The sequence below is a fragment of the Mya arenaria genome, chromosome 5 (assembly GCF_026914265.1).
Source record: "Mya arenaria isolate MELC-2E11 chromosome 5, ASM2691426v1".
Taxonomy (NCBI): domain Eukaryota; kingdom Metazoa; phylum Mollusca; class Bivalvia; order Myida; family Myidae; genus Mya; species Mya arenaria.
The window spans coordinates 37021358-37037288 of NC_069126.1; the positions used below are offsets into that span (position 1 = coordinate 37021358).

Consider the following 15931-nt stretch of genomic DNA (forward strand, 5'->3'; position numbering starts at 1 on the left):
GTAATGTTGTTAATATGTGTTACAAAGGATTTAAGCGCACTTTCTGTTTATTTCAAATCATTTGAAGATAAATGATAAAGTACGTATGAGTTAAAAACAAGATGTACAAAATAAGAAAAGTGAACTTTTCGGCCGATTATTGAACAATTGAGATCTGTCCTATTGTGTGTTAACTTACATGACTGAATGGAAGGCAAAATCAGCTCATTCAGAGACAAACAATATTTCAAATATTGTAAATCTGTTAGAGTGCAGCAACGTTACAGGTTAAAGTATAATAATTCATTTATGCCTCAAACCTCTTTAAAGCTGCGCTCTCAAAGACTGAACGTTCTGACAACTTTTTTATTTTTTGTCTTGGAACGAGCCAATTTTTGCGAAAATCCATGGACACCAGTTTTATAAGATTGCTGACAAAAATCAGATCGCTGATTTTATATTTAAGTTAAAAAAAAGGATGTTTAATGCATTTTTCTTAAACCGTTAGTAAAGGTTTAAGCCATAAAATATATTTATTTTCAAACGGAAATATGAAACTCTACGATCTAAGGGGAAAAGCGCACAAAAATACCACCCTAAATATCTTGTTCCTGTTAAAAGGTATCAATTAATATCAAAATGCTTAAATTGTGTTTTCTTCTGTTGCCGATACGTGAAAACGGTTAATTTGAAGATACATTATTTTAAATGTAACGACATGGCGAGTAACTAAATAAATACCAATCTTTTTTTATTTATATTTTAAGTATTAAACATAAATATTTATGAAATGAACATACAGTCCTGAAAATAGGATACAACAATAAACAAAAGCATGATGTGTTAAACAGTGAAATAAGATAAATATCATATTCTTCGTATTTAAGCTAAATATCTATAATAGACAAACTCAGATGAAGACAATATAGTACTACTCATAACCAAAACTCATTTGCACGTCGTTTTACAGTATGTGTAATGGCGTAATGTGAACCGATGGGAAGCGATGACGTAAGCGCTGATGACGCTTTATCCGTACCACGTGTTCTGCCAGGAGTGAAGATCCACCATTCTCACCTCCGGGTCATAAACAGTTCTGCAACAGCAGTTTGGAAGCATTGAATACATTGACATTAAATCAAATGTAGTATAAAAAAATGAGCGGATTCGTTCAGCAAGTCAGATTGCTTACCTACTAAATACTTATTTTTGCCTGAAATAGGTTAAATGCACTTTAATTTATAAAAAAATAAATTATTAAATCCTGCAACATAAAAAACTTTACACGATGAATGATTATATGACAGAGTAATTGACGTATCCACTATACGGAAAAAAAACCAGCTGTAAATTTACAAAATGTATCAGGTTAGTACGAGTCTGTTAAGTAACTATCACCCTCTACCATTTACAAGTCTGTTTCACAACCAATGCAGAAAGCACATATCTCAAAAGTCGCAATGAATATTGATTTTCTTAAAAATACATAAAATCGCGTGCATGCTGTTTTGTCGCGGGTACTTTCTTTATTAGTTATGGCCCTGTATCAATCTTACTATATGGGCATGCTCAGTTAAAGCAATTTACTTTATCTTCAGCAATAAGTAACGATTATTCACAAATAAGAAACTAAACATTTTAAAAATATAGCGCCACTGATTGGCTGATAATGTAGGGCAAACACTGACGAGTACTCAGATACACCTTTACAGTTACAGGCGGAATACAATATGCGATATTTTTACGAAATTTTGTTATTAAAACGCAGTTTTATAAGCAATAAACCATTTTCTTTATTGCCTTGTACGCGTCGTTTATTAACAAATGACCATATTTCGCGCTTAATATTTTGTGTCTTTAGTTCAGCCAAGGTCAATGTCGATTTAACACAGACGCAGCGCAGTCTCCTCTGCAACGCTTGCTGAAAGCGACATTTTTATTGCTTTACAGGAATTTCGCAAGAATAAAACTTAAACAGAACACTTGAAGAGTTGATTATGATAAACAGTTATCTCCAACAGATTAGATGGCTTGGTTTTAGATACAACAGCAAGAACGAAACAACGTTTACGTCCACAAACCCCATTGAACACTTCTAGAGTTCTGTTTAATTTGCACGCTTATACGTGGGCTTCATCGTCCTCGCTATGTGGGGCCCCTTATTTGAAAACATAGGTCTGAATTTATTTAAACATTGGAGTGTATAACTTTTTTGGAACCGATTTCTGGAAAATGATTATATTAGATATCAGAGGCGAATCCCGGAATTGACGTTATAGGGGCGTAACTTAAGGGCACAACCTTTTGACATTCACCCCTCCCTGAACCGAAATTAAAAAAAGTTTAAAATTTTGGCAGTCGGGTTTGGTGGTACTCCCCAGGAACATTTTAACCAATGAATTTCTAGTCCGAAATGGTGCATTATATTACTTTTATCTCCCACAATGACATAAAAGGTATGTTTTGGGGCGACTTAAGGGGGGGGGGAGGCGTACATTTTTTAAACACAAACGTCAAAGAATTTTACTCGAATAATAGTTGCCAAAGTAATAGAGGACGATAATGCCTTGAAACGCTTGCCGACTACATGTCTACTCTAGGGCACACCTAGCGTAACCTAATACGGGGGCTGTAACGGTGACGCCTGTGTATCAAGTGTGTGGCCTTTGTACGCGTCCAAGAACGTTACTACCGGGTCATAGACCGTTCTGAAACAAACGTGGTTAAGGTAAACACATGCATAGATCAATGTCAAACAATTAGGATCATGCTCAAGATATACGGGTGTTACTTTATTAGAATGTAAAAGGAGCATAGTCATTAAGAAGAAATAAATAATAGGAGAATCGACATGCAATAATATAGTTTATAATATATGTGGGACTTTTATAACTGGTGTATGCTGACTTAAGCCTCATTCCAGCTACATAGCGTATAGCTTGCTGAATATGAACGTCACAAGATTAACTTTTATGAAGTTAAAAATGAATGAATGCACAATAGTGTCACTGTACTGTGATTACAAAGGATATTTCAACAAATGCAAAAACAATGACAAGTAAACTTAGGATGGCCTGTTTTAAATCCTCACTGTCTTACAGTCAGCCTTTAAATTTTGAGTCAAGTGTTCATATAGGAATCATATATCAAATTAATATGACATGTGCTACGCTGTAACGTTTATTTAAACTCAAAATGATCCTGCATCGTTTAATTGCTAAACTGTGCTTTTATACACAGTCTGTTCTGTTCTCTTCTGTTATATCAACATATCTTTTATTTGTTTATAAGGGCGTGGCGTTATGGGGACTCGCCCATGTTTTTGGACCAAGTTTTCCTGGTTATTCATCTGAAAACACTGATGTTATCATTGTTTTACTCTATTCAACCAACCAATTACCTTACAACGGATCGCTGAAAGCCGTTAGTAACGCTTTTGAAAAGGGGTCTTCACAGACAATATTTTAGGAAACATCATTTGCTGAAGGGTTCCAGCTGTCAGTATATTAATTTTAACACTCCTAATGATTTGCTTCACTTTATTTCGTCATAAAAAGTCCATTTTACAAAACATGAGCGAGTCCCTTTAATTGCAATACGTAAAGGAGTTGCACAAAAGCATTTGCAAGAAAACGTATTTGTTTACTGATAGTAACAAATATTCAGTGTATGTGGGAACACAAAAACACGAGTGTTTTTATATAATGAGAAGATATTCAGGAGTGTTTTATTTATATCTGTGTAAGGACAAAATCACACAGTTCAAGAATAAAGCTGTCGATCAATTAGATCCTGGACACTGCTTGTGTGACAATAAATCAATGTTAAACAACGGTCTTAATTGTTGTATAATATTTTAGCAAAATAATGACCTCCACATAATTTCTTTCTACATCGAAAACAAATTAGATTATTATACAACTTAAATTTAATAAAATGGCAAAAATAGAAATTAAATTATATCGGTTAAAGTTGTCAGTCATGCACACAATGGTTTGTACACAAAGTGGTTTGTGGCCACGCCTTAATTCTTGTCAACGGGTTCCAGACTTCGGATGATGAATAACGATCGTAATATCCAACTTTGTCTAACCATACGCTGTAATGTGCTGGCATGTCCAACCATACGCTGCAATGTGCTGGCATGTCCAACCATACGTTGTAGTGCTGGCATGTCCAACCATACGCTGTAATGTGCTGGCATGTCCAACCATACGCTGTAGTGCTGGCATGTTCAACCATACGCTGTAGTGCTGACATGTCCAACCATACGCTGTAATGTGCTGGCATGTCCAACCATACGCTGTAGTGCTGGCATGTTCAACCATACGCTGTAGTGCTGCCATGTCCAACCATACGCTGTAATGTGCTGGCATGTCTAACCATACGCTGTAGTGCTGCCATGTCCAACCATACGCTGTAGTGCTGGCATGTTCAACCATACGCTGTAGTGCTGGCATGTCCAACCATACGCTGTAATGTGCTGGCATGTCCAACCATACGCTGTAGTGCTGCCATGTCCAACCATACGCTGTAGTGCTGACATGTTCAACCATACGCTGTAATGTGCTGGCATGTCCAACCATACGCTGTAATGTGCTGCCATGTTCAACCATATGCTGTAGTGCTGCCATGTCCAACCATACGCTGTAGTGCTGACATGTTCAACCATACGCTGTAATGTGCTGGCATGTCCAACCATACGCTGTAATGTGCTGCCATGTCCAACCATACGCTGTAGTGCTGACATGTTCAACCATACGCTGTAGTGCTGACATGTTCAACCATACGCTGTAATGTGCTGGCATGTCCAACCATACGCTGTAATGTGCTGGCATGTCCAACCATACGCTGTAGTGCTGCCATGTCCAACCATACGCTGTAGTGCTGGCATGTCCAACCATACGCTGTAATGTGCTGGCATGTCAAACCATACGCTGTAGTGCTGGCATGTCCAACCATACGCTGTAGTGCTGGCATGTTCAACCATACGCTGTAGTGCTGCCATGTCCAACCATACGCTGTAGTGCTGGCATGTTCAACCATACGCTGTAGTGCTGGCAAGTCCAACCATACGCTGTAATGTGCTGGCATGTCCAACCATACGCTGTAGTGCTGGCATGTCCAATCATACGCTGTAGTGCTGGCATGTCGAACCATACGCTGTAGTGCTGCCATGTCCAACCATACGCTGTAGTGCTGGCATGTCCAATCATACGCTGCAGTGTTGGCATGTCCAACCATACGCTGTAGTGTTGACATGTTCAACCATACGCTGTAGTGCTACCATGTCCAACCATACGCTGCAGTGCTGACATGTCCAATCATACGCTGTAGTGTTGGCATGTCCAACCATACGCTGTAGTGTTGACATGTCCAATCATACGCTGTAGTGTTGGCATGTCCAACCATACGCTGTAGTGTTGGCATGTCCAACCATACGCTGTAGTGTTGACATGTCCAATCATACGCTGTAGTGTTGACATGTCCAACCATACGCTGTAGTGTTAACATGTCCAACCATACGCTGTAGTGTTGGCATGTCCAACCATACGCTGTAGTGTTGGCATGTCCAACCATACGCTGTAGTGTTGGCATGTCCAATCATACGCTGTAGTGTTGGCATGTCCAATCATACGCTGTAGTGTTGGCATGTCCAACCATACGCTGTAGTGTTGGCATGTCCAACCATACGCTGTAGTGTTGGCATGTCCAATCATACGCTGTAGTGTTGGCATGTCCAACCATACGCTGTAGTGTTGGCATGTCCAATCATACGCTGTAGTGTTGGCATGTCCAACCATACGCTGTAATGTGCTGGCATGTCCAACCATACGCTGTAATGTGCTGGCATGTCCAACCATACGCTGTAGTGCTGGCATGTCCAATCATACGCTGTAGTGTTGACATGTCCAATCATACGCTGTAGTGTTGACATGTCCAATCATACGCTGTAGTGTTGACATGTCCAATCATACGCTGTAGTGTTGGCATGTCCAACCATACGCTGTAGTGTTGGCATGTCCAACCATACGCTGTAGTGTTGACATGTCCAACCATACGCTGTAGTGCTGGCATGTCCAACCATACGCTGTAGTGTTGGCATGTCCAACCATACGCTGTAGTGTTCACATGTCCAACCATACGCTGTAGTGTTGGCATGTCCAACCATACGCTGTAGTGCTGGCATGTCCAACCATACGCTGTAGTGTTGACATGTCCAACCATACGCTGTAGTGTTGGCATGTCCAACCATACGCTGTAGTGCTGACATGTCCAATCATACGCTGTAGTGCTGACATGTCCAATCATACGCTGTAGTGTTGGCATGTCCAACCATACGCTGTAGTGTTGGCATGTCCAACCATACGCTGTAATGTGCTGACATGTCCAACCATACGCTGTAGTGCTGACATGTCCAACCATACGCTGTAGTGTTGGCATGTCCAACCATACGCTGTAGTGTTGGCATGTCCAACCATACGCTGTAGTGCTGGCATGTCCAACCATACGCTGTAGTGTTGGCATGTCCAACCATACGCTGTAGTGCTGGCATGTCCAACCATACGCTGTAGTGTTGGCATGTCCAACCATACGCTGTAATGTGCTGGCATGTCCAACCATACGCTGTAGTGTTGGCATGTCCAACCATACGCTGTAATGTGCTGGCATGTCCAATCATACGCTGTAGTGTTGGCATGTCCAACCATACGCTGTAATGTGCTGGCATGTCCAACCATACGCTGTAGTGCTGACATGTCCAATCATACGCTGTAGTGTTGACATGTCCAACCATACGCTGTAGTGTTGGCATGTCCAACCATACGCTGTAGTGTTGACATGTCCAGCCATACGCTGTAGTGTTGGCATGTCAAACCATACGCTGTAGTGTTGGCATGTCCAATCATACGCTGTAGTGTTGGCATGTCCAACCATACGCTGTAGTGTTGGCATGTCCAACCATACGCTGTAGTGTTGGCATGTCCAACCATATGCTGTAGTGTTGGCATGTCCAACCATACGCTGTAGTGTTGGCATGTCCAATCATACGCTGTAGTGTTGGCATGTCCAATCATACGCTGTAGTGCTGGCATGTCCAACCATACGCTGTAGTGCTGGCATGTCCAATCATACGCTGTAGTGTTGGCATGTCCAACCATACGCTGTAGTGTTGGCATGTCCAATCATACGCTGTAGTGTTGGCATGTCCAACCATACGCTGTAGTGTTGGAATGTCCAACCATACGCTGTAGTGTTGGCATGTCCAATCATACGCTGTAGTGTTGACATGTCCAACCATATGCTGTAATGTTGGCATGTCCAACCATACGCTGTAGTGCTGACATGTCCAATCATACGCTGTAGTGTTGACATGTCCAACCATACGCTGTAGTGTTGGCATGTCCAATCATACGCTGTAGTGCTGACATGTCCAATCATACGCTGTAGTGTTGGCATGTCCAATCATACGCTGTAGTGTTGGCATGTCCAATCATACGCTGTAGTGTTGGCATGTCCAATCATACGCTGTAGTGTTGGCATGTCCAACCATACGCTGTAGTGCTGACATGTCCAATCATACGCTGTAGTGCTGGCATGTCCAACCATACGCTGTAATGTGCTGGCATGTCCAACCATACGCTGTAGTGCTGGCATGTCCAACCATACGCTGTAATGTGCTGGCATGTCCAACCATACGCTGTAGTGCTGACATGTCCAATCATACGCTGTAGTGTTGACATGTCCAACCATACGCTGTAATGTGCTGGCATGTCCAACCATACGCTGTAGTTCTGGCATGTCCAACCATACGCTGTAATGTGCTGCCATGTCCAACCATACGCTGTAGTGCTGGCATGTCCAACCATACGCTGTAATGTGCTGCCATGTCCAACCATACGCTGTAATGTGCTGGCATGTCCAACCATACGCTGTAATGTGCTGGCATGTCCAGCCATACGCTGTAATGTTCTGGCATGTCCAGCCATACGCTGTAATGTGCTGGCATGTCCAGCCATACGCTGTAATGTGCTGGCATGTCCAGCCATACGCTGTAATGTGCTGGCATGTCCAGCCATACGCTGTAATGTGCTGGCATTGATCCACTACATGCCGCATGGTTGAAATATTCCAGTTATTCTTAAACTATTCATTACCGTGGCATAACAAAGGCTTACTAACAGTCGGAAAGGTACTATATAGTTGACATGTGTGGATTTTTAAGGATACATTTTTATTAAATAACATCACGTGGAATGAGGAACCTACTTGTAAATGTAGTCGACTGTATTGCTCCACCAGGTGTCGGTATATATCGCCTCCCTCTTGTACCGGGCGTTGAAGGTTATTTGTCTGAAAATATACAAACCACCAGGTTCATATGAGCAGAAGAAATATTTAAGTACAACCTACCATCATCATTTTAAGTTTAAAAACCAAAATAAAGTACATCGTTTTTCCTGCTCCTAAACACCATTCATTTGCTCATAAACATCATTCATGTGTATTTCTATACCTTTGAAACTAACAATATCACTCAGAGTAAATAAAACACGTATAAAAAATTGAACACGAACAATCTAAATATAGAACTTTGTGTGAAAATCTTGCATAATATACAGCTAGGCATTTTAAGCTCGATTTTTTTTTTGCTTCAGCTGGAATTTTGTTTAAGATTCATGTCAAACAAAAAAACACAAATGAATAAGTGATAAATCAGACAAACCCGTCTCTACCTAAGTAGCTTAGATAAATGTGCATAATATCAGATAGAGTTAATGTCATGATAATGAAGTTAAGGCCCCACAAATATGTTAGTTCTCTGATAGGTCCATTAACCTTAACGTTAAATGTTGATGCCGGACGACATTACAATATAATATATACATTATGTGTACCACTTGCAAGATAATTGCTTGCTTTGCTGATAAGTAATTACAGCTTGTATACTAGTATTTGCTCTTTATGTCAACTTTTTTTAAATAAATGATATTTTGCAGTCTTTGTAGGCCAAAACAATTGGTTTGGTTTATTATTTTCGGTATTTGTTTAGCCTATTTCTCTTTCTTCACATAAAACCCTTTTAAATGATACCAGAATCATATTTTTTGATGTGTATAACAGTCAGTTAAAATTCGCATATTTGTGGATACCTAATAAAACGGGTGGATTGTGATTAGAAAGGAAACCCCAGTAACTGGAAAACGAATAATATGAATGATAAATGAATTTTATAAAACCTGTCCAAATATGGAAAAATAACTTTAAACTTCCGGCATTCTAGAATAAATGCCCTTATTTCAATTCAAACAAGTGTTGTTATTATTTTCATACATAGTGAAACCAGGTTGTCCATTACTTCGGAAACAAGAGATCATAAAAATGGTATGAATGTTGCGAACTCGTTGCGGGCAAGGCCGGAGTTATTTAGAACTAGCACTTTTCACATTAAAGTTGACTTTGAACGAGGCTTTAGGCAAACCCTGAGAACATTTAGATGTTTTAAGGTGTCATAAGCTGTATCCTACAGTCTTTATCACTATTTATCCGATTTATTGATTTCGAGAAGGCTTTTGAAAACAAAGCCATTACATAAATGCTGAAACAATATTTATATGTCTAAACCCTAAATTATTACCGGCAATATGGATTTTCCGTGCAACAGTAATGATATTTTGTACTCAAGAAAGAACTTACTGCATTTACTATCTCGAATAAGATGGATACTTAAATTACCTCCATGGCATAAAGAGCTTTGATTGATTGTTAAAATGCCGACGATTCACTCATACAATGAAACTATAGGGACAAGACAAGTTGCCAAATCTTTAGCAAATATCATGTCAAATGTAGTAGGCTACGATCTTACAGACACTGAACGAGAGCCACACAGGGTACACACAATACAGACAAAACACATGCTTCACAATACCATTATCAATGAATGATGGGATAACGGCCTTCGAACAGCCAGAAAAAACAGGAACACAAATAAAACATACTTCTTTGAAATACTACAGTATCTAAAAAATAAGTAAACATTGTGTGATGATGATGATGATGATGATGATGATGATGATGGTGATAATGGAGGTGCTGGTGCTGTTGTTGACGCGGATAAGTAGTTAACAATATTGTTGGCACGTGGCTATATAAATCCGGTGTGGTTTTTTTTCATTATCATTTATTACATTAGATGCTGACTTTTAAAACCTAATTCAAAGGTCAAGGAGACAAATTTAAGTAGCCTCTGGTTGACATGTAAGCATCTTGTATAACTAATTATACTAAAATAATTGTTTCACCGATATGACACATTCGAACACTTCCGATGCTCACTTTGTCACAATGACAGGCGGTTGTCAAATATTATGTTTTAACTGATTTTGATACTGCCAATTCAAAGAGATACTTTCACACTAATTATTTTCATTATGATATAATTAATTAACTGTGAGGACAATAGCTTGTATAATTTCCATTATAAATCATTTTTTAACTGGCGCTGAAAAACTGATTGTCTTATACACGCATATATTGATAAAAGAAACAATAGTGCATGATATATATCGGCATGGAAATTTAGAGTGTATGAGGCCGGGACAAAACAACTGTGTTTGTTCTATTGCACTCACATGAATAGGAACACATCATTATTTTGGCCTGCCTTTTGTTTCATTTCGTTTTGGTTTAAACTAAAGCACCAACAACCATTCCTTAGACACGTGTGCCAGTTGACAAGATCTCAAATCCCACACAGGTACAAAGTGATTTTGATATAAACAGTAAAGTGATATTTTTGACACACTTCATTCTATTAAGCTGGACAATGGTTAGTTTCCGAACAGTTTATATGCTATCGGAGGGCTTAAGAACGACAGTTGTAGCTTTTTTACAGAGCTTTGTGCCCATTAAGTGTTTAATTATCAGTTGTATTTTGACACGTTTAGCGCAAAAATCTGACATGTTCTGGCTTCATTTCTCCACTGCTTGCAATAGTTTTTTTATGCCGGTCACATTTCAGTAGTTAGTGTCATTGGTAATTCAATAATTCAAACATTTGGGGGAATATGTTGTATTAAAGTTGAGAACAATTTATTCACATATTCCTTTGAAGTCACTGTATTTGCTCGCTCCACTCTGCTCCACCCAAAGAATAACTTTGAATACTTGGGGCAGAAATGGACATCATATTCACAGACGGCAATGCTTAAATGGAAGGAGCTATCAGCTGCGTTCGTATTCATGTTTCAGGCTCACAATCAATTGAATCGATATTGTAAGAGTCGCTCCTCAGCTACATAGTGTTTATATCATGCATATACATAAGCGGTCAAACTCAAAATTTGTATGATGAACTGATTCTACCATGATCATTACGGAGACAGAAGACGTTATCTTAAATGTCGACCATGTAGTCTGTCTAGCGTCGCCGTAGGGGACAGTAATTGCATGATGAACTGATTCTAAGAGGCGTTTTGCTAGATGGGTAATGATAACACATGCCATTATACCCCGACCAAATGACGGCTATGTAGTCGGCGTAGTGTCGCCGTAATGGAGAGCGGTCATTTATATTAGCACACCTTTCATAAGTACTTGCCTTCTTCACTTATATAAGTACCAGCAAGCCTTTAAAACGTATAATTTTTGACATGCAGTTTAGGTTTAAAGAACTGGTGACCTTTCATTATTTTTCATAAGGCCCTCTGAAACAAATTGAGTGTGACCAAGTCTTATAGGACTGTCGTCTGAATTCAAAGTTCCAAGCTATAAAGTGCTGTAAACGAATAAAAGCACTTCGCACCTCCTGCCATTATAGTGACCTCCCAGTCAGCCCACAAACACTGAATGCCTTCAGCTTCGCTCCGTTCAATGTAAACTGTTCTATACATAATTTTGCAATTACTTACTATCTGGTAAAGACATGATTTTAAGCAGAATATTGGGACATTTTTCAGTAAAACATAATGTGATAAATCCACCATGTGTAGCATACCTTGGAATCAAATCTACGTTTGTTTAGGACAAATTAAATACGCAAAATGCACGATACGCAACATGCGTTTATTTTGCTTTAAAATATGAAACTCATTGGACATTATAATTTGCAAATGTGAATATACAAGCACCAAAAACATGAACTGGGTGAATCACACAAGGAAAAGATGTTTGCGGTGTCACTGTATAAAGCCACAACACATCAGGAAGCAAAGGAACAAAGGCAGTCCTAGGTTAAGTATAAAAATGGGTTAAGTTTATTAGCATGTATTTAACAAAGTAAACGTCGCATTTAACCATTGGAATTTACATACTAATAGGCCTTAAATCAGCTAGGTATTTGAGATTTTTTTCAACTGACACAGCCTATGTTTAAATCTACCGTTTCACCTGATTATAATTAATAACGGCTGACTGATGATTTACCAAAGAAATCTAATCTAGAGTTGACAAAATACCTGTCATCACATTGGATAAACTATCATTTCGATAAAGGTTTGTTAGACTAGTCGAAAGATACATGTTATTCGTCCGAGGACAAAAACAGGTTACAACACACAAACACGCAGCAAACACACATTTATGCTTACTGCACCGTTTCAGTTCATTTTAGTCGGCATGCTACCTTTATCGATTTGAATACTAGGAAGTTAATACTCATAGCACACTTTTGTTTTAGACCGATTGTACAGTAACATTATCAAGCAAGAAAATACAACGCCCTGATATTTAAAGAAATGAATACTTCGCTTTGAAAAAGATGAATTGTTGGGGATTTATATACAGACAATAGCATACAAAAACACTTGGAACGACTGTTGGGCCTTTAAATACAGAAAATGACAAGCAAAAGCACTAAAACTGCTTGTTTGGCCTTTTGATACATACAATGGCAAGCAAGAACACTTGGAAAGATTGCCTGGCCGTTAAAATACAGACAATGGCAAGCAAGAACACTTGGGACGATTGTTCTGCCTTTACAACACAGAGAATGACAAGCAAGAACACTTGGAACGATTGTTGGGCCTTTACAATACAGACAATGGCAAGCAAGAACACTTGGAACGATTGTTCTGCCTTTACAATACAGACAATGGCAAGCAAGAACACTTGAAACGATTGTTCTGCCTTTACAATACAGACAATGGCAAGCAAGAACACTTGGAACGATTGTTCTGCCTTTACAATACAGAGAATGACAAGCAAGAACACTTGGAACGATTGTTCTGCCTTTACAATACAGACAATGGCAAGCAAGAACACTTGGAACGATTGTTTTGCCTTTACAATACAGACAATGGCAATCAAGATCACTTGGAACGATTGTTCGGCCTTTACAATACAGAGAGTGACAAGCAATCACACTTGAAACGATTGCCTGGCCGTTAAAATACAGAGAATGACAAGCAATAACACTTGGAATGATTGCCTGACCGTTAAAATACGGAGAATGGCAAGCAAGAACATTTGGAATGATTGCCTGGCCATTAAAATACGGAGAATGACAAGCTATAACACTTGGAATGATTGCCTGGCCGTTAAAATACGGAAAATGGCAAGCAAGAACACTTGGAACGATTGCCTGGCCGTTAAAATACGGACAATGGCAAGCAATATCACTTAGAATGAGTGCCTGGCCGTGAAAATACAGACATTGACAAGCAATATCACTTGGAATGATTGCCTGGGCGTGAAAATACAGACAATGACAAGCAAGATCACTTGGAATGATTGTTGGGCCTTTAAAATACCGACAATTACAATGGAACATACTATATTCGCGGTTCGTTGCATACATACAAGTGTGCCCTGCTATATATAAACAAATGTATTAAAATGTCAACATAAAACACGATTTTTCTAATGTCTAAAAGATGTCACGAGCATAACTAAAAATATACTTCCCAAAGACAAGACGGACAGCTTCACCAATTTGTTTATATCATTTTTTTAAATTTGGTTCAATACATGAAAATAAGAACTTTAGAAAAACTAGTAAAAGAAAATTAGAGATATATAAAAACATATTTAAATTATTAATCTTTGACTCCATTTTTTTAAGTTATGTCTTATGGTTCAACTTATGATATTAAATAATGTTTGTTTTCGGTTCTCTGATACCACGACAAGGGTCTGTTCTTTGTATGTATCTTTCTTATTCTAAATCACCAAGCCAATGCATACAACAGGTTTCAGAGAATTCGGAGAAAATACTATACTAAGATATTTTTATGAACCGCGAAAATGCAAGACCGGTAAGTGACTGAAAAGTATGTAGCTATATCATATATAACGATATTTTTTAAGCTTTATTTGTGGAATCAGGAAGTGTTAATTAGTTGACCACTGCAATAAAGATAGGTCTGGTACTTTTACTGGAGTGACGCTTTTCTCATAATCAAACTCAAATGACTAACAAACACCACAAAATACACACACATACACATATTTTCGCATAAATATTTTATAAAAAAAAGTTCAGGGTTTATAAGATAATGTCCATGGAAAGACTAATAGAATTTCGAGAAAGTGATTAAAATGATGCAAAACGCCTTTAGGGTTGGGTTATTGGTTCTACTTACATCATGCAGAGCCTCGGTTTCGTCTCCAAGTACACGGTGAAGTCCTGCCATCTTGCACGGGAGCTTGGACACACGTGGTTATCATTCCGGTATGTTATGTTGATAGGCACTGAAGCATCAACACACACCAGTGTTAGCAGCGCGAATATTGAGGCCACCAGAAAACCCTGGGAGCACGTCATTATGACCATAACTTGTCAAAAGTATCCAGGTGTTTTATTTCCGTTTAAAAATGTTATATTTCTCAGCGTATCAACCCTTGAAGGGACCAATTCGCTGAAAACAGTTCCAAAAAGTAATCCTGAACAAGTGTATACTTCTTGTGTTAAAATGCAACAAAATCCGTGGGCTTAATGTATCAGGTGCTGATGACAGTGACGCGGGACAGAAGAGAACGATGATAATTACGTAGAGAGCGGTTGAGGATGAAACAAATCAGCCCTGTCTTGACAGTACATGAGGCTGTCAAATCCCAACTTAATTACGACATATGCAAATGAATTGAGAAGAAATACCAAACAATCTAAGTTTATGCTGCATCAAGCGTGTAACTACGTCTAAATCAGGTCTGAGTTTTGGTACTTTGGCTGCGCATATAAAGGCACATCTCTGACTATATAAACGTGTGTAGTTTGTGAAGTGTTTGGGTCAAGGTATAGACCGCCCGTAACTAAACACAACATTAACCATCTTTTTGTCAGCGGGACAAGGGTTGTACGTATGGTGGTGACAGGTTTAGACCACTTACAAGTTCAAAAAGAATAGTTCGTATTAATTTTGGTCAACTTAGGCAACTATAAATTAATTTCTAGTTTTTCATCCTCGTCCGCCCCCACTTCTTCAAAAATGCTGAACTGGGGTCTGTATTTGCGTATCGGTCCGGTACTGTCCGGTAACGGGGTTTATTTATACCAACCGATATCGATGTTAACATTCACATGTAAAAAAGGAGATTTGTTACGATTGTGTTCTTGGTTCGTCTAGGAGGTATGTGCATGTATAAGGTCCCTAGAGCAATAAGAAAGAGCATGAACATAATATTCAACGGTGAAACAGTCATCTAAGAAAAATAATAAATAAATAGTATACCCCACCCCATTTAAAAAAATGGATGAAAATCTAGCAATTAATTTAATTGATTTATTGGCCTACAGTAGATACGCTCGAGTTGTTATACACGCAAGTTGTATTTATGCTTTTTCCTTCGATATACTGCTCAAATGTTGAAACATCTTGGTCAAACTCTGTGCTGCATAAAATGAAATTACATTGAACAAAATTAACAAACAGTACTGTAGTAATTGTAGAAGAACTTATAGTACAATGTACATTCATGTGTTCTGTAAATCGGGGTTTCCATCAATACCGTT

General features: G+C 38.7%; 1 protein-coding gene across 1 annotated transcript; it reads right to left on the reverse strand.

Annotated features, from left to right (window-relative positions):
* Nucleotides 1–717: 717 nt before the first annotated feature.
* On the reverse strand, nt 718–15031 carry LOC128235110 (uncharacterized). The gene is made up of 4 exons (XM_052949846.1): nt 14562–15031; nt 8248–8331; nt 2587–2687; nt 718–1075 (listed from the first exon to the last, which is right to left on the reverse strand). Exons 1-3 carry the CDS (start codon nt 14750–14752, stop codon nt 2597–2599), a joined length of 366 nt encoding a protein of 121 aa, XP_052805806.1. The 5' UTR covers nt 14753–15031; the 3' UTR covers nt 718–1075; nt 2587–2596.
* Between the last annotated feature and the right edge of the window lie 900 nt (nt 15032–15931).